The 21,931-nt window shown below is 52.0% G+C and overlaps 1 protein-coding gene across 2 annotated transcripts in view; it reads left to right on the plus strand.

Moving 5' to 3' along the window:
- HK1 (hexokinase 1) overlaps nt 1-21,690 on the plus strand; it is an 88,927-nt gene extending 67,237 nt beyond the window's left edge. For both annotated transcript variants that reach the window (XM_007095743.2, XM_042959773.1), the window contains 10 exons: nt 1,076-1,309; nt 3,443-3,747; nt 5,148-5,296; nt 5,615-5,734; nt 7,101-7,196; nt 8,850-8,949; nt 11,951-12,134; nt 14,505-14,660; nt 19,257-19,490; nt 20,795-21,690. In XM_007095743.2, the coding sequence (XP_007095805.1) occupies nt 1,076-1,309; nt 3,443-3,747; nt 5,148-5,296; nt 5,615-5,734; nt 7,101-7,196; nt 8,850-8,949; nt 11,951-12,134; nt 14,505-14,660; nt 19,257-19,490; nt 20,795-20,939 (1,723 nt within the window). In that variant the 3' untranslated portion in view covers nt 20,940-21,690. The remainder of the gene's footprint in view (nt 1-1,075; nt 1,310-3,442; nt 3,748-5,147; nt 5,297-5,614; nt 5,735-7,100; nt 7,197-8,849; nt 8,950-11,950; nt 12,135-14,504; nt 14,661-19,256; nt 19,491-20,794) is intronic.
- Nucleotides 21,691-21,931: the final 241 nt, after the last annotated feature.

Consider the following 21,931-nt stretch of genomic DNA (forward strand, 5'->3'; position numbering starts at 1 on the left):
AAAGGCTTAAGAATAAAAAAAGGAAGTAAAAGTATCATTATTTGCAGATGTTAATTGTGTGTATGGAACACCAAAAATATCTAGAGGAGTGAATAGAATAATGAGGGGTAAGGGAATCGTCTGGAGAGGAGATGCCAAAGTCAATTATATTTCTATATATTGGCAATAATTAAAATGTTAAATAATCCTTTTATTTTAGAATATTTTTAGACTTACAGAAATATTGCAAAGACGGTGCAGAGTGTTCCCCCATATCGCTGCCTGAGTTTCCCCCATATTAACATCTTACGTTACTATGGTACGTTCAAGTGAACAAAAGATATATACACGTGAATTTAGGCCATCTACACCATGCCGTCTGTAATAGTAAAAAAATTATAAAGTACCTCAGAATGAATCTAACAAAAGATAACAAAACGTGTACGTAGAAAATTAAAACTTGACTGGAAAACCTCAAGGGCGTGTAAGCCTCCCAGGGCAACTCGCAGACCCCAAGCGCCAGCGGTCTCCCTGGGTCTCCTAAGCACTGAGCTCCGGGGTGGGCAGCTATGTCTCGCCTCTCCACCTCTCTCCGTGTGCCCGGCGTGTCATAACCCAGCCTACTACTATTTTTTCTCCTATTACCTGGTATTTCTTACAGAGTAGACTCCTCGTCCTGTTCTCAGGCATTTGATGTCTTAATTCCATACCATACAACTTTTTTTTTCTTTACATTTTTTTTAATGCTTATTTTTGAGAGAGAGAGAGAGAGAGAGAGAGAGCGGGCACACGCACCAGGTGGGGTGGGTACAGAGAGAGAGGGAGACACAGAATCTGCAGAGAGAGAGAGTGGGCACGAGTGGGGGAGGGGCAGAGAGAGAGGAAGACACAGAATCCAAAGCAGGCTCCTGGCTCTGTGCTGACAGAGCGGGGCCCAGACTCACGAGCTGTGAGATCGTGACCTGAGCCAACGTCAGACGCTTAACTGACTGAGCCCCCCAGGCGGCCCTCACCTTTCCAGCACTTTCGAACCTCAGTGCTTTGCACTGCCTGATGTGGTCCTTGACCCACGGTTAATTGGCTTCTGACCTCACAGGAATAAGGAAGGCCTCCACAATGCCAAAGAAATCCTGACCCGCCTGGGAGTGGAGCCATCTGATGACGACTGTATTTCAGTCCAGCACGTGTGTACCATTGTCTCATTTCGCTCTGCCAACCTGGTGGCTGCAACGCTGGGCGCCATCTTGAACCGCCTTCGAGATAACAAGGGCACACCCAGGCTGCGGACCACGGTTGGTGTCGACGGGTCTCTTTACAAGACGCACCCACAGTGAGTCTGCCCTTTGCTGTCATTGGTGCTCAGTGCCCATCTGGGCTAAGGACCTCCTCCAAAGGTCAGACTTTTGCACCCAGTGAAGGTTTTTGGCATACAAGAGTGTATCTAGTTCTGGGCAGAAAGGTCAGAATTGCCCCCTTGAGAAGTATCTGGCCCTCAGCCCGTTCTCCTGGTGTTGCTTCTGGACTGTCAAGTCTCATTTCATAAGTCTTTTTGGGGATTTCCGTAGCTGCCAGGAGCGCTGGGTGGAACATGTCTGTATCTTAAATCCTCTTGCTTACTCGTATTTCGTCAACAACCTTCACCCTCACTGTAGCTCGGGTCAAGGGTGCAATGCCCACATTCTTGTTTTAGAGGCTCCTGTGAAAGGCCCCCCCCAACCCCTCAGACATGCCTTTTTTAAACCGGCACCTTGTTGACATTTTGCATCTGAGAGAGGAGAGCCGGAGGGAGCTAGAAGTTGTAAATGGCCCCTGTTGACGATGAGGGGCAGTCACCATGCTGCCTCCTGGTGTAGTGAGCGCCTTAGCTGCAGAAGCCTTTTGTGGTACCAAGAACACGGCTTGCACATTTTTTAAAGGCTAAAGGTGAAATTCTGCGTCTATAATTATAGACTAGCTTTTAACAACAGCTCCCTTTGACGTGAGTTTCGCGCAGGACCTCAGGTACTTTGCCACCATATATACGAAGTGTACATAGAGTGGCCTTGTGACGCCCTCACTCCAGTTCTAGCGGGCGTTGAATAATAAACGTTGACTTAAATGGAAATCATTGTCACGAGGGGGCAGGGTTTGAGCCAGTCAGATGCTATTGTCCGTTAGGTTCGTAATTTTATTCCTTCGTATTTTTAAAGTATTTGTAAAATTTTCGATAATGGAGCTAGCTATCATTTTTGGGGGTGGGCGGGTGGTTTCTCGGCAAATGTATGGACAAGAAAGCTTAGGGATTTGTAACATCACATTAAAAAAAATTTGTTTTTAATCGTGGGAAAATACACAATCTAGAATTTACTGTCTTAACCGCTTTTGAGCGTACAGTTCAGAAGTGTTAAGTACATTCCCACTATTGGACGACCAGCCCCACCAGCCACCCCCAGAACTCGTCACTGACAGGGTCACCTTTTAATTTTTTTTTTTTTTTTAACGTTTATTTATTTTTGAGACAGAGAGAGACAGAGCATGAACGGGGGAGAGTCAGAGAGAACGAGGGAGACACAGAATCCGAAACAGGCTCCAGGCTCTGAGCGGTCAGCACAGAGCCCGACGCGAGGCTCGAACTCACGACCGTGAGATCATGACCTGAGCTGAAGTCAGACGCTTAACCGACTGAGCCACCCAGGCGCCCCCAGGGTCACCTTTTAAACGATAATGTTGATTAAATGCGTTTTGTTTTAGGAGTATCGTCTATTTGGTACACAGAAATGTTAGATAGTTCACAAAATGACAAAGAGAGTAGAAGTTACGTTTAGTCCCGCCCTCTGGCATTGATCACTGCTAATATTTGGGGTTCTGGTTTCCCTGTTTCCCTTGGCAGGCAGCCTTCCATCCTGACGACCGACCATAAATTTTGCGGAGGCTCTGTGTCTCACTGAGTCCTGTCCTAAAGTCCTCCTCTAGCCAATAGAGAATGTCTAGACCCTTGGGGGCAGAGGGAAAGGGCAGGTGAAAATAAAAAAAAAAACAAGAGTGATTATGAGTGATTGTGGAGCCCATCCCCAGCGCCAGTAACCAGTCTGAGCTGTTGACGAAGTCAGTCAGTGCCTACCCCACCACTGTCTGGAGATAGTGTCAGTCCTCCTGGACTCCAGGGTGAAGTCACAGGCCCAAGGTCACCTGAGGTGGAAGTTGGAGAGCTCACCCTTGTCTCCTGATGCATCTGATTCCCAAACACCGGGCTGATAATGAGAGTCCTCGTTTCTGCGTGTGACTATTTCATTTTTCCTTCTTACTCCTCTGCATTTGCCAGAGCTTTTCTACTGTGCATGTGTATGACTTGGGGATGAGCAATTCAGTTCTAGAAAACGGAATTAAGGTGTGGGAAAGGAAGGGGAAGCAGAGGTCCCTGACAGATGGCGCAGTCTAACTGTTGTGGCACGCCCTCCTCCCTCCCCCCCTCCCCCCCCCCCAGGTATTCACGACGTTTCCACAAGACTCTGAGGCGCTTGGTGCCCGACTCCGATGTGCGCTTCCTCCTCTCGGAGAGCGGCAGCGGCAAGGGGGCCGCCATGGTCACCGCGGTGGCCTACCGCCTGGCCGAGCAGCACCGGCAGATCGAGGAGACCCTGGCCCACTTCCGCCTCACCAAGGATATGCTGCTGGAGGTGAAGAAGAGAATGCGGGCCGAGATGGACATGGGCCTGAGGAAACAGACGCACGAAAAGGCCGTAGTCAAGATGCTGCCCTCCTTCGTCCGGAGCACTCCAGACGGGACCGGTGAGGGCCTCTTCTGGGGACCAGCATACCCCTCCTGCTTCTCCTACCAGCGACCGAGTGGGGCGGAGGGAGGTTGGCCTCTCCAGTGGTTGTGTTTATTTTGGCAAGAGCTGGAAAACTCACTCAGAACCTCTGTTTTCCATTTTTACCACCGACTTGCCCCGTGTGTGACTCAGGGCAGTTGACTCTCCCTGGATCTGGCCTCCCAGGCAGGCACCATCTCGAAAACCACAGTCCGGCTCACAATTAGAAAGTGTTCTTTAAAGAACAAAACCGGGCCTCTCCCACAGCACCGAGATTGCTGTGGGTTCTCTCGCACACAGGTTAAGCCGCGGAAGGAAAGGTACCCGGTGCACCCTTCCTAAGTCCTGACACGGTGTGCTGGGGGCAGACCGAGGCCTGGGGCTTTGCGCACCCAGGCAGGTTGGAGAACAGAATCTAACCCTTGACGCGACCTTGCCGGTCCTGAGTTGGGGCTGAGCCCTGTGGAGACTCTGAGGGGCTTCTCGGGTGCGTCCTGGAAATAATGAGTATCTGTGATAGGAATTAGGTCCTACGTATAAGTTCCTTGTTATGGCATTATAGTATTGCTTTATAAACCACCCTCAAACCTAGAGGCTTAAAATACCAACCACCGATTGTTGCTCCCCTGGGCCGGGCTCAGCTGGTCTCTGCTGGACTCATTCATGAGTCTGTAGTCACTGGTGGGTCAGCTCAGAGGCCTCCCTCCCGCGTCCGACTGTTGGCAGTCAGCTGGAGCGCAGCCGTACCTGGCCACGTGTCTCATCCTCCGGCAGGCCACCGGGCTTGTTCGAGTGGTAGCAGCAGGGGCTGTGAAGGAGAGGACCGACTTCAAAGCCTCTTGGAGGCCGAGGCTGGGACTGGCTCAGTTTCGCCTCTGCCACACTCTGTCGGCCAAAGCCAGTCATAAGGCTGGGCCAGAGCCCAGGGGAGCAGAAATAGACTCCCATCTTTTGATGGGAAGGGCTGCAAAGTCACTTTGCAGAGGAAAAGCCCAGGGAAGAGAATGACTGTGCACATTTTTGCAAACCCTCTACACACCGATGTAAATTGCTAGTTTTTGTACGAGCTTTCCTCAAATCGCGTCATCGTTGCCAAGCTTTTCAGTAACCCTGGAGAAATCTGTTTGTTTATTGTGACAGGTGGTTCATCCATGGGTCTCTCGTCCTTCTAGCGCGGCTCCAAGGTTGTGGTGGGCAGTGAGTTAGTGCCCGCCCCTCCCTGAGCCTGAGCGATGTGCCAGAGGGAGGATTTACAGCTTCTCCCCCCGTGTTTAATATAGCCCTCCCCCCGCCCCGAAAGTCTCGAGTCTTTGGGTTACTGGCTGCCAAGAGGCACTTAGCTGTTTTTGATGTTCTTTATGTTCTTGGCCTTAATAGAGCATGGTGACTTCTTGGCCCTTGATCTTGGAGGAACGAATTTCCGTGTCTTACTGGTGAAAATCCGCAGTGGGAAAAAGAGAACGGTGGAAATGCACAACAAGATCTACGCCATTCCCATTGAAATCATGCAGGGCACTGGGGAAGAGGTGAGACAGTTTTGCTTTTCTACCACAGTGGCACCCGCATGTCACCCGGCCAGTGGCATTGGCGGTCCCCAGAACCTGCCACATGGCTCGTGCAGCTCTACAGTTGTAGCCTGGTAGCCTGGAAGCATCAGGCACTTTCGGCAACGCTGGGCTTATGCTGTTCAGGGGACTGCGAAGTTCCCGGAGGGGTACTTGCTCTGCATGTGTCGGGAGGGTGTGTGTGTGCGTGCGTGCGTATGTGTGCAAACGTGCACTTGTACGTGTGCACTGAAAGCGTGAAACCAGAGAGCTCGGGTAATCCCTTCTTTTCTTCTAAAGCTGTTTGACCACATCGTCTCCTGCATCTCCGACTTCCTGGACTACATGGGGATCAAAGGCCCCAGAATGCCTCTCGGCTTCACGTTCTCATTCCCCTGCAAGCAGACGAGCTTGGATGCGGTAAGTCTCTTCCCTGTAGGAGCAGGGAGGCGCTGACCACCCTGTAACCAGTGTGGGCTGGCTCTTGAGGCTTTCTCCAGGCTCACTGTCCCCTCGATGTTGGGAACGGCTCACATGTCACAGCGGGTTGGCCCAGGCTTTACGTCACGCCCTCTAGTTCATCTTGAGACTCTACTCATCTTTTATCATGTGGAGCGAGCCCCTGCTCTTGTGAAAGCCTCCTGGTCCTCCAGGCAAAAGTGCCTCGCCCTCCTCAGTGTTCCCTCTTCCTTTGAATGTTGCCTCGATGATAGTACTTTTCTCATAATTATTACGGATTGCGTCTTTCTTTTCTGCTGTGTCGGGTGCTCCTTGAGCAAGGACCCCCATGCCCTGGCACAGAGTTCTATCGGAGGAAATACTTAATAAATGTTTGTTCAATAAACGGGATGAAACAGGGTCCGGGGTCAGGGCTTGAGCACCTGCTGAGTACTTACTAAACGCTGGGTACAGAACAGAAGGTGACAGTTCCCATCCTCAGGGGGCCAACAGTCTAATGGAACCCCAGCCTTCCACCTGCCTCTTAGCACTGGGCTGGGTGGGGAGGGGGGTACCTGTTGCAGAGGGAACTGAGTGTGCAGTCACAGAGGAGGACCCAGCCAGTCCTGCTGGAGGAGCCACGGGGGCCTCCTAGAGTCACAGGTGCGGGTACGGCCAGGGAGGAGGCCCTAGAGGGAGCATCAGATCACACAGAGCCTTAGGCCAGGGTTTACGGCCTACGATTGGCGATTGGCAACACGAGGGAAGCCAGGGAGGGCCACCTGCCTCTGGAAGCCAGTTAATCAAGTCCCTGTGCTGACTTGGGGCTTTTTCCTCTTGAGCTCATTTAGATCTCAGCAGTTAGATCCATACAAACTTGTGCTTTGCAGCTTTTAAAGGTCTGATGTTTTTTTAAGGAATTCTCACTTCCACCGTCACCCGTATTCATCGTACTGAGCACACACCCAGCAGAAGTATAGCTTCATTCAAACCTGAAGTTTACTTTAGGCAGTAACAGGGTCACTGAAAATTCGCATTTCTCCGTTTATGTCGTCGGCAAACTGTTCTTTAAGGGAACTAGTTGGTTATACCAGAGGCTGCACCGTTATCCTTCTATGCCTCAATTTCTCCATCTGTGAAATGAGGATTATAAACCAGACCGCTGTGGGGATGGTTAGGAGAGGGCGGGCCTGTGGAGGACTGCCTGTGTTTTACTGCTTTGTGCCTCAGATGTCCTAGCATAGTGTCGCTATACTCAGGAGATACTTGGGAGGGAGGGAGTGAAATTTTATATCCTACACAGACGGGCTAATTACACGGGATTCTCCTGGTGCCTCTCCTGTTTCAGGGAATCTTGATCACCTGGACGAAGGGTTTTAAGGCAACCGACTGCGTGGGGCACGATGTAGCAACCTTACTAAGGGATGCGATCAAAAGGAGAGAGGTAACTATTAAAAGGATGTTTAAAAAAAAATCTTCACTGTTTTTTGGGGGTTATAAAAATTGTACTTGCTTGTCGTAAAGAATTCAAACAATGCAGAAGCGTGTGACCTGGGTTAGAAATTCCCCACACTGTCAGCAGTAAAGCAGAGGTGAACGGTTTTGTGCTGTTGAAGGGTAGTCCAAGAAAGGTGAAATCACGATCCTCCTACAGCTTGGAAAAGAGAAAAGCAGCTGGGCCCAGCCTGGTGCGGTCAGTCAGCCTTGGCGCCCTCCTGTTGGACACGAGGTTTCACTCCACGACTGTGACGGAATTACACAAGAATAAGACGAGTCTATACCCATGTCAGAACTCCGCACACACCCAGAATCGCCCTGCTTCCAGACAGCATCCAATCCAGAGCCAGCCCCACTCTGAACCCTCCCTAAAGCCCCCAACCTGGGCTTGAGTCCTGTCCGCCGTGAATGCTTTCTAGCTCGTTCTGAGATGCTCCACGAGATGTGCCGCCCGTGTTGCAAGCAGTTGATGTACCCAGCTTTGTTTGCCTGTAGGCGTCTGCTCTTTGGCTGGAGGACATTGGCAAAACAAAATGAAGAATTCTAGAGATGAACTCGTTAATGAAGGGATTAGTCAAATAACTAACTTTAAATTTTTTTTTTAATGTTTATTTTTTGAGAGAGAGAGAAAGAGAGCACGAGTGGGGGAGGGGCAGAGAGAGAGGGAGACGCAGAATCCGAAAAGCGGGCTCCAGGCTCTGAGACATCAAGCACAGAGCCAGACGCTCGGAGTCACAAACCGCGAGATCATGACCTGAGCTAAAGTCGGACGCTTAACCGACTGAGCCACACGGGCGCCCCCTGGCTTGCTTACTTTAGTTCAAAAGAGCAGACAAATGACCAGGTGGTGGGGAAGGCTGGCGTGAATGGCTTTTTGAAAGAGGGATTGGTCACAGCTGGCAGAATATGCTAGACAGCCTATATCCTTTTGGAGAGAAACCTGATGGCCTACTTGGGCCCATTTCACAGCCCCGAATGTTGGCATTCTTCCAGTTTACTTTCTGTGCGTATGTCACCACACACACATTTTGTAATGGGAATCCTGCTGTATATACAACCTGCGTATTTCCTCTGATAGGAAACAGGCATCTTTTCCTGTCACTACCTAGAGACCAACCCCATTCTTTTCCTTGGCCGCACAGGATGCCGGTGTTTGCTAGAACCCGTGTTTCATGTCGCCCCTTTCGATTCTGTATTTAGATGGTTTCTCTTTTGGGCCCGTGTAAGTCATGCGGTACCTTTGGGTACCAGCATGGTTCTATCTGAAGGACAGATTCTGAGAAATGGATTTGGTGTTTCTGTTTTGCCTTCTGAAAGACTGTCACACTCTACACTCCTAGGACAGAGAGAGCTATTTGGCCACCGTCGCTTGGCTTTTCTCCACACGGCAGTTCCCTCCAGGCTGCCTCGCCAGTACTCAGCATCATCTGTGAAATGGGGAGAATACTTTCTTTAGATCTCAGATTTCAGATACAGCACTAATAGTTGGTGTTTAGTCAACATTTAATTAGCTTTTTAAAGGCTGGTAAGGAAACTATTCTGGAGGATGCATCAGGCAGCGCTGTCCCTCCCCTAAAGCTGTGTCCTTTTCTTTCCGAAGGAATTTGACCTGGACGTGGTGGCTGTGGTCAATGACACGGTGGGCACCATGATGACCTGTGCTTATGAAGAACCTACCTGCGAGGTTGGACTCATCGTAGGTGGGTGTCCCAGAAAGTCTGTCTCTGGGGCAGGGACGGCTGGGTTTTCCTGTTCTGTGGGACCTTGAGCCAGCAGCTCAGTCCCTGCGTGGGACACTATCTGTCACTGTTGTCTCCGTGCCACCTTCAGAGTTTCGACCAATGTCACAGAGCTCTCCAGGGGACTTTCTGCTCCCCAACACTCACCCCAAGGCTATGACCAGACTCAGCTCAGAAATGGAGCTCTCCGGGAACGAGGCTCTGAACGGCTCACATGGCTTGGGTGGATAGGGTGGGAACACCGGGGCTGGCCTGGCCATCAGGGCAATGCCGGGCGTGTACAGAGGGCCAGCAGGTGGGTGCTGTGGGGTCGAGGCCCGCCATTGGGAAGGCAGCAGAGCCCTCCTTCTCCCCGGACTGTGGGAAAGGGCCAGAGAGGAGCCTCGGGCACCATTTTGCTTTTGGCAGCCACTGTTTGTGAGCAATGCCAGCCACTTCAGTGGGCGGCAGAGAGGGTGCTGTTCCTTATAGTCCAAACACGTCAGGGGCCTGGGCTTGAGAGCACATCGTTCCTGAAGCACGTTGATTTGCGCTGCGAGAGAGAAGACCAGTTGTCCACTTGAGCCTGCTCCTGGCGTCAGGATGCTGGAAGGCCCTGCCTCTTGGCCAACTGATGCGGGCCCCACCCCGACAAGGAGGGGTGGCAGGCAGCCCCGTGGTGCGGACTGGGTGCCAAGTGTCTGGGAGATTGGGATAAGGCCCCCACAGGCTGCCTTCCTGGTGCCCGAAGACCTTTTCGTTTGTGAAGCCATTTTCGGCTCCAGAGGAAATTCAGAAAACCAGGGAGGAGCTGCAGGTGGAAGGTTGTGGGGGCCCGGCTCCGGAGCTCTGTTGCTTCTTCCTTTCTTTCGCAGACCTCTCTCTGCCCACGCAGCCCTGCTCTTCTGCTTACGAATGGGCTTAGGTGTGCCTTGTAAATCCAGAGTGACACAGCACATTCCCACTGTCCGGCCGGGCCTGGCCTTCCTGCCCCGTTCAGGGCCGCCGATTAGCCGTTTCCGGCACCAGAGCGAGCTGGTGGAGGTTCTCCACGGCTCCAGCTGCATTCATTCACACCTGCTTTTTTCTCTCTTCATCCATCGATGTCTTCCGACACCCGCTGGCGAGAAGTATGATTTATGTGTTTTGGCTTTCTGTGCACCCCTTGCCATTTCTGGGGCTTCTCTTCTCTGTTTCCTACTTTGCGGTGAAGGGGCACAGAGAAAACAAAACCCAGGAATAATCCAGTTACCCAGGGAGAAGCATCTGCGAATTCTACTCGTTTCTTTAAAGGGGAATGAAAACGATCAAAGCCCTTTTGATCTAGCCAGTGGGAATGGCCTTGTGTCCCCCAAGGGTGTCGAAGGGTCCGTCTGCATCCCACCTAGGATGGGTTGGTGGTACTTGTGACGGAAAGCGTGGACCTCGGGCCAGCAGCAGCAGCAGCAGCAGCAGCAGAGTCGCCTGTGGGCGGGGCTTGTTAGAAATGCAGAGTCTCAGGCCCCACCTTCTGAATCAGAATCTGCATCTTAACAGGCTCCCCAGGTGATCAGAGGTGCATATGAAAGTGTCTGTGGGAAGTATTCCTTGGTGAGTTGGTTGGTTTTAAAATTTCTAGTGCGGGCGGGGTGTACCCGAGTGGCTCAGTGACTTTGGCTCAGGTCATGATGTCAGGGTTCATGAGTTCGAGCCCTGCGTCGTGCTGTATGCTGACAGCTCAGAGCCTGGAACCTGCTTCGGATTCTGTGTTTCCCTCTCTCTGCCCTTCCCCCGCTCGCACTCTGCCTCTCTCTCTCTCTCTTTGAAAAATAAATAAAAACATTAAAAAATAAAATAAAGTAAATAAAATAAAATTTCTAGTCCGTTCACTGAGACAAGGCCAATGACCACAGGCTTGGATGTCATGGCACTTGAAATTGCTGTGAAAATTTTAAGGAATTTTTAAAAAATGCTTAATTTTGAGTGAGAGAGAGAGCGTGAACAGGGGTGGGGCGAGAGAGAGGGACACAGAATCTGGAGCAGGTTCCAGGCACTGAGCTGTTAGCACAGAGCCCGATGTGGGGCTCGAACCCACAAACTGCGAGATCATGACCTGAGCTAAAGTCGGACGCTTAACTGACTGAGCCACCCGGGCGCCCCTGCTGTGAAAATTTTAGAAGTCTTCCTCTCTGTTTCTACACTTAATTCCTCATGGGCGAGACCCGCAAACCCTTTGTGGTGTCACCCCGGTCTTTGCGGGGCCACAGCCTCAGTAGCCCTGTTGTGGGGAGTTCAGGGGTGGAGACCAGAGGCTCAGAGCCTCTGGAAACTGTATGTCGGTCAGATCGTGTGCATGCAGAGTGTGTGCGTCTGGAGAAGTGTTCCTTTTCTCAGAAGAACCCTCTGATTTTCAAAGAGGGCCGTGACACTGAAATGGTGTCACCTTTAGAAAGGTGCCACTGACATGCTGAGGACGCTGGCCTTCCCTGAACCAACTGTGGGCTTCATTCTGGTACGCACGGGAGGGTGGACTGGGCAGGCATAGCCCGTGACCATGGTTGATCAGTAAAGATAAGCAGACTTCCATGGGTGATAGTAGACAACCTCCGGTATAATATTTTACATACATGCATGTGTGTACACAGTTGTGTGTGTGGAGAGGAGAGAGAAGGCAATGTCCCTCCAACCTGAATATTGCCTAAACTTTTGCCGTTGAAGACACAGGGCCCTGTTGGAACACCGTCTTCCATTAAGGTATATATGGCCTTGCCTGGGCAGGTAAACACACGAGGCTCTTGATGTTGACGTCTAATCGGATGCTCTCTGACTCTCCTTTTGTATTTTGAGGTTTTCCTGAAAAACCTGAGGAAAGCAAAGCTGTGGCTTTATTCGTCTCAAAAATGTATCCCATACCTGGGGAGCCCCAGGCCCCAGAGCCTCCCCGCCTCCCCGCCTCCCCGGGCACGGTGGCACAGCCATTCATCCCCCTCCTTGTGTGTTGCAGGGACCGGCAGCAACGCCTGCTACATGGAAGAAATGAAGAATGTCGAGATGCTGGAGGGGGACGAGGGGCGAATGTGCATCAACATGGAGTGGGGTGCCTTTGGGGACAACGGGTGTCTCGATGACATCAGAACTCTCTATGACAGACTGGTGGATGAATATTCTCTAAATGCTGGAAAACAAAGGTAATGGTGCTTGGTAGAGGAAGAAGGGACGGTGAGGGCATGAGGCTGCATTCGGTCTGTTAACAGTGGAAGAAGTTTCTAGTAGGAGAGGAGTCTGGGACAGAGGCGTGGAGACTAGTCCCTCAGATTCCCTCCTGACCTTTGCTTTTGGTTCAAGGAGAGCAGAGAACCAGGAGGACGGGCCGCCGCCTTGATACGAGTGGGCCCAGGTTGACGTCCTGGTGTCGTGCCGCCTCTGCCCGAGTATGCTCAGAGGACGAGGTGGCAGCGGCCACACCGCTTCCCTCAGCTATCATGTTCATCCTGGAACATTCTGGCCTTCCCGTTGCTCTGTGTTTCTTCCCCAGCAGACTAATAGAAACCTCTTGGTCAGCAGGGTTTTGTTTTATTTAGTGGAAGTAAAACACACTTGACCTGCAGTTGTCAAAGGTCAAGGTAAATTAGGATGTGGCCAGTGGGGGTGAGGGGCTTCGGCTCTGTTCATCCTCCCCCAGCCTCCTGCACTGCCTCGTGGCTGTTTGGAGCTTGGGTCCCAGAGACTGTCCCTGAGATGGCAGTGTCTGTCCTCCCTGCGTAGACACAGATGACTCCTTGTCTCAGGCTCCCAGGACTCAGGCCATCCTCTGCCGTCACCAGGATTGACTTGGTCCAAGCCGTGTCCCCAGGAGCAGACAGAAGGAATGGTGGGGGGGGGGGGGGCGGGAGGGAGGGGGCAGCACCTCCCAAATAGGAGCTGTTCTCCAGCTAACCTCAAGATTCTTGCTTTTTTCCAAATACCACCTGTGCTGTTATTTACTTAATGTTTCTCTTTCAGTCAGCTTATATTTTTAATGTAAGTTTAACCAGAGAAAGAAGGGAACACGAGCGTTATCATAGATGATAATCATAAAGTGAATCTAGGGAAGGTCAGCATCATTCGAGTCTAGCTCCCGTTTCCTACCAAAGAGTCTAAACGAAGACCCCCCCTTTGGTAGCTGGGAAGTAGCAGGTGATGGAAGGGGTTAAAGCCTCGTCAGCCTGTACTGAGATGGCATTCTGGATGGCGTGAGAAGGGCTGGATGGAAATTGATCATAATAGTGCAATCATGTTTTTTCTGCGAACCACCTGAAATCTTTTGGAGGCCCCAGTGGACTCTTCCCAGTCTGGGGACACTGGGACTGGGCATGTGCCATGGAAGCATTTAAATCCCTTGTCATTTCGGGGCACCTGGGTGGCTCAGTTGGTGAAGCGTCTGACTCTTGATTTCACCTCAGGTCATGATCTCACGGTTCATGAGTTTGAGCCCCGCTTTGGGCACTACGTGTCAGCACGGAGCCTACTTGGGATTCTCTCTCCCTCTCTCTCTGCCCACCCCAAAGTCAATAAATAAACATTAAATCCCTTGTCATTTCTGAGGCTCTTGAGCATGGCGAGGGCTGGAGTTAAAAGCCCCGGGAACAGGTTGCCCTCAGGAGTACGGTAGCTGTTTGAGCCCTCCAGCCCGTGTGTGGCTTCATCCCTGTGCTGGGGGCTTGACTGGTACTCTGGGCTTTTTCAAAACCTTCCAAAAATCTAGTAGGAATTTTCCCTTCATTGTCTTCTTGTCCCTTTAAGACTCAGACCAGTTGGTTGCTTATTCTGCAGATATTTATTGAGCACTCGACTGAGAGCGTAGCACTGGGCTGTGCTAGGCCCTGGGCCTCAAAGTTGAGCAGGACACATGCGCCAGCCTCTCCAGGCTTTCGCTGCAGACCATGAGTGCAGTGTGCCCGTGTACCTTGTGAAGAAGGGAGGGCGTACAGAAGTGGAAGCCTGAGAGAGGCAGATAGAACCCGGTGGGGGGAGGAGGACAGGCCTCGGGGAGGAGAGTTTTGAGCCGACAGCTGGAGCGGGTTCTTCCAGGCAAAGGTAGGAGGGCAGGCGAGGAGGGAGACCATCCAGCAGCTAGATGCGAACGCTGGTGGTTTCGTTTCTTTAAAAAAAAAATTTTGCTTTTATGTTTATTTTTTTTGAGACCGAGAGAAACAGCATGAGTGGGGGAGGGGCAGAGAGAGAGAGACAGAGAGACACAGAATCCGAAGCAGGCTCCAGGCCCTGAGCTGTCAGCACAGAGCCCGACGTGGGGCTCGAACCCACCAACTGTGAGATCATCACCGGAGCCGAAGTCAGACGCTCAACTGACTGAGCCACCCAGGCGCCCCTGGTGGTTTCGTTTCTGATCCTGGGGAGGGTTGAGGATCTCTCAGCGCTTCCTGGCCTCTCTCTGCCTCTGCTGAGGAGCACAGGGCCTGGTGCACAGGCTGGTGATGCCCCCGAAGGGCAGGAAAATGCCCGGGGCTACTGGGAGACCAAAGACTTCACAGGGACATCCGCCTCGGCTCCTGTTTCAGGTTTGAGAAGATGATCAGCGGTATGTACCTGGGTGAGATCGTCCGCAACATCTTGATCGACTTCACCAAGAAGGGGTTCCTCTTCCGAGGGCAGATCTCTGAGCCGCTGAAGACTCGCGGCATTTTTCAGACCAAATATCTCTCCCAGATTGAGAGGTGAGTGATGAGGGGCTTCCCCGCAGGCCTGCTAGAGGTCTGTGTGGCATGGAGGCACCTCAGGGGACATTTTGTCACTTGTGAGGGGGTCCCCCCCTCGCCCCGCTCCGGAGTAGTAGCCCCTGAGCAGCTACATATTGAAATCATAAAGTTTTATTATCCATGATTTTCCTTTTAATTCATTCTTTATGTGGGAGGGAGCTTTACATATATGTCTGAGGTCATGTGTCTGAGGTTGTACAGACTCCATTTCAGGACAGTAAAGGTGCATTCTAGAGCCCGTGCTGAAGGGCACGGGGTCCAGTAGAGCCAGGAACCAGGGCTCTAGTCCCACCGCATTCATCTGAAAGGCAGCCTGGGACCGCACAGTTTGGTCCCCCAGTAGGCACGGCCCCCACCAAGTTGCTCTGCCTTCCTCCCGTTTTCTTGTGTGCAGTGATCGCTCTGTCCCTGCCTTTGCCCTCTCCCGTGGTGAGCCGTGAGACAGGGTGCGGGGTGCTCTGCAAAGGTGGTTATGCCAGAGCCACCTTATTTGTAGAATGGCCACAAAAGCGACATTAACGTTGGCTGCGCTGGAGCCTGCTCCTTGCTTTCCCCCGTGCCTGCATCTGTAACCGGCATGTCAAACTCACTGGCCACCAGAACCAAAGCGGTGAAGCGCTAGCAGCAGACAGAAGGCCCCGGAACCTGGATGCCGGCGGGTTGCAGCGCACCGATTGGCGGCATTTCACAGCAGTGGGGGAGGGAGAGGCAGCAGCCGGTGCCGTGTGCTCATTACAGATGGGGAAACCGTTCTCACCTCTCTCTCATTCCGAGCGCAGCCAAGAGCTAAGTGGGGAAGATAAGAGTCTAGAAGAACCAGAACAATATCTCTGTGAATACTTTTGTTAACATTTTTTACTGTATTTTATTTTTTAAAAGATACTTATTTATTTTGAGAGAGAGAGAGAGCACGAGAGCACGGGGGAGGGGCAGAGAGACAGGGAAAGAGAGAGAATCCCAAGCAGGCTCCGTGCTGTCAGCGCCGAGCCCGATGGGCTGCATCTCCCCACCGTGAGATCACAACCTGAGCCGAAATCAAGAGCCAGATGCTCAACCGACTGAGCCACCCAGGCGCCCCTTGTTACTATTTTTTAATTGTAAAATATACATAACATGCAATTAACCATTGCAGCCATTTCGAAGAGCACAGTGCAGTGGCATTAAGTTCCTTTGCAGTGTTGTGCAACCACCCCTGTCCATCCCCAGAACCTTCTCATCACCCTGAACTGAAACTCCCTACCCATGAAACAGTAACTCCCCATTCGTCCCGCCCCCAGCCCCCGGCACTCACCCTTCTACTTTGTGTCTCTGAATCTGACTGCTCTAGGTCCCTCATGAAAGTGGAATCCTACAGTGTTTGTCTTCTTGGGACTGGCTTATTTTACTTAGCATAACGTCCTCAAGGTTCATTCATGTGGTAGCCCGTGTCAGAATTTCTTTCCTTTTTTAAGGATAAAAATACTCTATTGTACATTTAGACCACATTTTGTTTATCCGTTCATCTGCCCGCGGACGCTGGGACTTTTGGCTGTTGTGAGCAACATTTCATGTAATGATTTTATTTTTAACTCTTGAGGAACCGCCATACTGTTTTCCAGTTTCCAGTTGCTGTGCCATTTTACGTTCCCACCCACGGTACACACAAGGGTTCCACTTTCGCCACGTCCTCGTCAACACTTGTTATTTTTTTCCGTTTCTTAAATTATAGCCATCCTAATGGGTAGGAAGTGGTGGGGAAGGTCTTTTGAAGAATAGTATCAACATGAATGATACTACAATTTAAAAAAGAATAATAGCAAATTATGGAAAGAGCCTAAATGTCCATCAACTGACGAATGGATAAAGAAATTGTGGTTTATATACACAATGGAGTACTACGTGGCAATGAGAAAGAATGAAATATGGCCCTTTGTAGCAACGTGGATGGAACTGGAGAGTGTGATGCTAAGTGAAATAAGCCATACAGAGAAAGACAGATACCATATGGTTTCACTCTTATGTGGATCCTGAGAAACTTAACAGAAACCCATGGGGGAGGGGAAAAAAAAAAAAAGAGGTTAGAGTGGAAGAGAGCCAAAGCATAAGAGACTCTTAAAAACTGAGAACAAACTGAGGGTTGATGGGGGGTGGGAGGGAGGGGAGGGTGGGTGATGGGTATTGAGGAGGGCACCTGTTGGGATGAGCACTGGGTGTTGTATGGAAACCAATTTGACAATAAAATTCATATATTAAAAAAAATAAAAAAGAATAATAGCAAAGAAAGAAATTGTAAAGAAAAAATTGCAGAATTTAGCTACATAGCTTCTGTAAGTTAAAAAAAAAAAATTGGGGGCACCTGGGTGGTTCAGTCGATTAAGCATCTGACTTCAGCTCAGGTCATGATCTCACAATTTGTGAGCCCGAGGCCCGCTTCGGGCTCCATGCTGACGGTGTGGAGCCTGCGTGGGATTCTCTCTCTCTCCCTCTCTCTCTGCTCTTTGCTCACTTGCACCGCCCCTCTCTCTCCAAAAAAAGAGAAAAATGGCAACCAAACTTAAAAGGCAAAGAGCAAACTAAGGAACCCATTTGCACCATGAATGACAAGATGCAGAGTGGGGGCATGGTGGGGGGAGCTTCGGCAGAACCGGTCTTGAGACCCGCTGTGTTGCACTGGCTATATGTGCTTTGAGTGAGTTACTCAGTTTCACCCAGCCTCAGTTGCCTCATCTTTAAATTTTTTTAATGTTTATTTTTGATAGGGGGAGAGAGAGAGAGAGAGAGAGAGAGAGAGAGACAAAGCATGAGTGGGGGAGGAGCAGAGAGAGAGGGAGACACAGAATCTGAAGCAGGCTCCAGGCTCTAGGCTGTCAGCCCAATGTGGGGCTCGAACTCACAAACCGCGAGATCATGATCTGAGCCAAAGTCGGACGCCCAGCTGACTGAGCCGCCCAGGCGCCCCTCCTCATATTTAAAATAGGAATAACGCTACATGTGTCAGTGGGTTGTTAAGAGAAAACGAGGTGATGTATGTAAAGCATTCGTCGTGTGCTACGTCCTCAAAAAAGGCTGGCTGCTCTTACCACCCTTGTTGGTCACTGTCATCTCTTTCAATTTAATAATAACAAGACAAATATCCCAACTGTCCTTGACCTAACAGGTAGTTCATGTGGCCAAGAAACGCATTTTTAAAAAACGGTCATTCTTTCTAAATTATTTTTTTTAATGTTTATTTATTTTTGAGACAGAGAGAGACAGCATGAACAGGGGAGGGTCAGAGAGAGGGAGACACGGGATCTGAAACAGGCTCCAGGCTCTGAGCGGTTATCACAGAGCCCGACGCGGGGCTCGAACCCACGGACCTCGAGATCATGACCTGGGCCGAAGTCGGACGCTCAACCGACTGAGCCACCCAGGCGCCCCAAGTCATTCTTTCTAATAGAAGAGCTCAGATCAAACTACAGTATCATGCCATTACCACCTTTTTAAAAACTTATTTATTTATAGTAATCTCTACACCCACCACGGGGCTCAAATTCACAACCCAGAGATCAAGAGTCACGTGCTCTTCCGACTCAGCCAGCCAGGCGCCCCCATTACCATGTTTTTAAAAATGATCCTTTCCAGTGGGGACAAGTACAGCCAAAACTCAGCTGGAGGGAGAGAAAAAAAAGAAATTGATGCAACCTCCTGAAAGGCACTTGGCAATATGTGTCAAAATCCCTTTGACCCAAAAACGTGTCCTAAGGGAGAAATCAGAGTTGCACACAAAGATTTGTAAATGGGAAACTTTGTCTGAGTGTTACTCCACGATAGCAGAGAATTGCAAACAACGTCAAGTTTCTCTAACCTGACTAAATAAATGAGGGTGAGTCCCCAGAGTGGAAGGCCACGGCACTGTTTCCAGTCCTGTTCGCAGATAAGGATGTGGGAAGTTGCTCACATGTGTGAAGTAGGAAAAAAGTCGGCAAGAAAATCACATATAAAAGATAAGCCCATTTTGCATATTGTAAGAACAAAGATAGTGATATTTAGGAAAAGTAGATTGGGGGGCACCTGGGTGGCTCGGTCGGTTAAGCGTCTGACTTCGGCTCAGGTCATGATCTCCCGGTCTGTGAGTTCGAGCCCCGTGTCGGGCTCTGTGCTGACAGCTCGGAGCCTGGAGACTGCTTCCCATTCTGTGTCTCCCTCTCTCTCTGCGCCCCTGCCCCCCCCCCCCCCGCCCCACGACTCGCACTCTGTCTCTGTCTCTCTCAAAAATAAATAAACATTAAAAAAAAAAAGTAGATCGGAAGGAAGGAAATACGTTCAAATGTTAATAGAATTGCCCCTGGTGTGGTGGATAGTTTTAATTTTCCAAGTTTTATTTTCCTCTATTTGCCAAATATTCTACAGTTTCACGTGTGACACTTTTGTTATTTAAAAATAAACAAACAAAAGTTATTTTGGAGGAAGAAAGCCCCCACGACCCTATTCGTGGTAAGCACAGTGACTCGGGGCCGGTCCTCTGGAGTGGGCTCCCCGGCTGCTCTGGGGGGTCCCGCTTCATCCAGCCCCCCTGGCTTTTGTCCACCACAGTGACCGATTAGCACTGCTCCAGGTCCGGGCCATCCTCCAGCAGCTGGGCCTGAATAGCACCTGTGACGACAGTATCCTCGTCAAGACCGTGTGCGGGGTGGTGTCCAAACGGGCCGCGCAGCTGTGCGGTGCGGGCATGGCCGCCGTGGTGGACAAGATCCGCGAGAACAGAGGGCTGGACCATCTCAGTGTGACTGTGGGGGTGGATGGAACACTCTACAAGCTTCATCCGCAGTGAGTGGGGCTTCCTTCCGGTTGGGTGGGCAGAGGTTCCTGGGCTGGTGAGTGGTCCCGATGGTTGTGGGACACCGGGATGTGAGTGAGTCCCATCGGGAAAGTTCCTCGCCAGGACACGGCCGGCCTGAGGGCTGTGCATCCGGGGACCCGGCTTTGTCTGGGGCCAGGTAACGAGCTGCTCTGAAGTTTAAACGAGATCCTTGGAGAGGAGTGGCTTCGCTCGGTCTGTCGCCAGCGGCATGGCATATCCCTCTCCCCACTCCTCCTGGGCCCCTCTTCAGTCAGGCAGAGTGTGAGGTAAGGGTCGGGGTGGGCTCACCCCCCTCAGCCTGGGTAGCTGCCGCCTGGCCAGGAGGCCGTGTTTGGGAAGTGGGGAGAGGGTGTGAAGGACAGAGGGAGGAGGGCCCACTGTCACGGTCCCCTGCCCGATCAGCTTCTCGAGAGGCTTGGAAGGGGTTCGTGTCGGCTCTGGGCTTTGTAGGGAAGAGAGGGGTGCGGAGCGGCCTCGTTACGGTCACGGGTCTGAGACCCTGTGGTCAAGGAGGATGTTTGGCCCCACCTGCCCTTCGATCTACCTCACTTCCCAAAGCTTGGCTCTTACGAACAGAGCGACCGTATTACTTATTGCCTAAACCGGGGTGCTTTCGCCGGCCAAGAGGGTGCCGCTAATGATCACACTGGGACCGTCCCGGGTAAGCCGGGCCGCAGCGTCACTCTACTTAGAAGCAACCTCGCCCGAGTCAGGGCAGGCGTGAGCCGCTCACGTCGTGGCCGCGGCCTGGGACTTGCTCCATCCGCACCTGTGTCTGTCCACCGTCATCCCCTGGGGCAGCACACGTGTGCCTTAGAGCTGGGGTTTGGAGCCGCACACACCTGCATGTCATCCTGGCCCCGTCATCGGGAAGCTGTGCTTCGGTGCTTCGCTCTGCCAAGTGTCACCTTCCTCAGGGGGTGACAGCTATCGGCGGGACTGAAAATCACGAGGCTAAGGTGCCGGACGGGCCCTGGCGGTGTTCCAGAGAGGGCAGTGGGACCCCCTCTGGGCGCTCCGCTGCCCTGAGCCACTTCAGCCTGGCCCTGGCGAGACGTACGGTCGCTTATTTTTGGACTCTCGGAAGTTCCTCCCGGCTGAACACTGCGGTGGCGGGATTGGCTGCAAATCCACGGTCGTCCCGACCGTTGTCAAGGAGCCACCTCGCGTGTCCCCTTCTCGCTAGGGTCCCGTAGCGTCTCCGCGCGGGTCCGGCATCCCTTCTCCTCTTCTCCACCTGCCCTTCTCCTCTGTGTGTTGTCTCTTCCAGCTTCTCGAGAATCATGCACCAAACCGTGCAGGAGCTGTCACCGAACTGCAACGTGTCCTTCCTCCTGTCCGAAGACGGCAGTGGCAAGGGGGCTGCCCTCATCACGGCCGTGGGCGTCCGGCTCCGGGAAGAAGCGAGCAGCTAAGAGTACCGGCCCCCGGCCTGCTGTCCTTCCAGCGCTCCTCTCTTCAGGCGGCGACCCCCTGTCCCTCCCAGCGAGCTGTGCCGGGAGACCCCGGCGCCAGGGCCCGCCTCGCCGCAGCGGGGAGGGAGACCCAAGCCAACTAATGGCGCATAACGTAGGGTACAAAATAGAGCGCGTGCTGTCGATAATCTCTCCCCACTCCGGCCCCTCTTCGTCTGCCCCCGCCACTCTGCATGATCCGATTTCTACCCGGTCGTACGCTCCCCGTGTGTGAAGTTTAGTGGCGTCCGTTTCCAGTTTCTGCATTCGTCCTACAGAGTTATTTATTGGCCCAAGGTGAAAAGTCGCACCATCTGGCAGGCCTCCTGGGCCTCCGCAGCCCGTCCTTGGGGACACATCCCCTGTGTGAAACGTATTATCACCAGCAGACACTGCCGGGACTCCCTCCCCGGGGGAACCTTAGCTGCTTCCTCCCGTCCCAGCGCCCACTGCTGTCTGGCGTCCCAAGGTTGCCCTCAAGACGTGTCAGTGCCACTGAATCGTGTGTCCGTGGAACTGGTCAGAGCCATGCCGTGACAGTCTTGCATTCTGTCTGTCTTGTTGCGGGGGGGGAGGTGGGCAGTTCTGCGGGTAAATGTCTCGTCTCCTTTGGGTAAAAGGAACCAAACCGACAAACAGTGCCCCCATTGGAATTTCCCATTGCTTTTGTGAGCCATGTTGTATGACCTAGTAAACTTTGTACCAATTCAAAGACCCGAGTGATGCTTGATGGCTGGAGAGCGGGGAGGACACGGGGTGGGGGAGGTGGTGAACATCAAGCCCTGGGGATTCTGGGTCGGGGGAAGAGTCTGACGTGAAGATCATGTTCTTCAGCCCCCCAGCCTTCTTCTGGGACAACCACCTCTACTCTCTGCAAGGGTGACAGAACTAGCCTCTCCCCTTGTTTTCCAGCACCTGTCTGGCCACCTCCTGCCCCGGCCCAGGGTCCCACT

Source organism: Panthera tigris, chromosome D2 (assembly GCF_018350195.1).
Source record: "Panthera tigris isolate Pti1 chromosome D2, P.tigris_Pti1_mat1.1, whole genome shotgun sequence".
In the NCBI taxonomy this organism is placed as follows: Eukaryota; Metazoa; Chordata; class Mammalia; order Carnivora; family Felidae; genus Panthera; species Panthera tigris.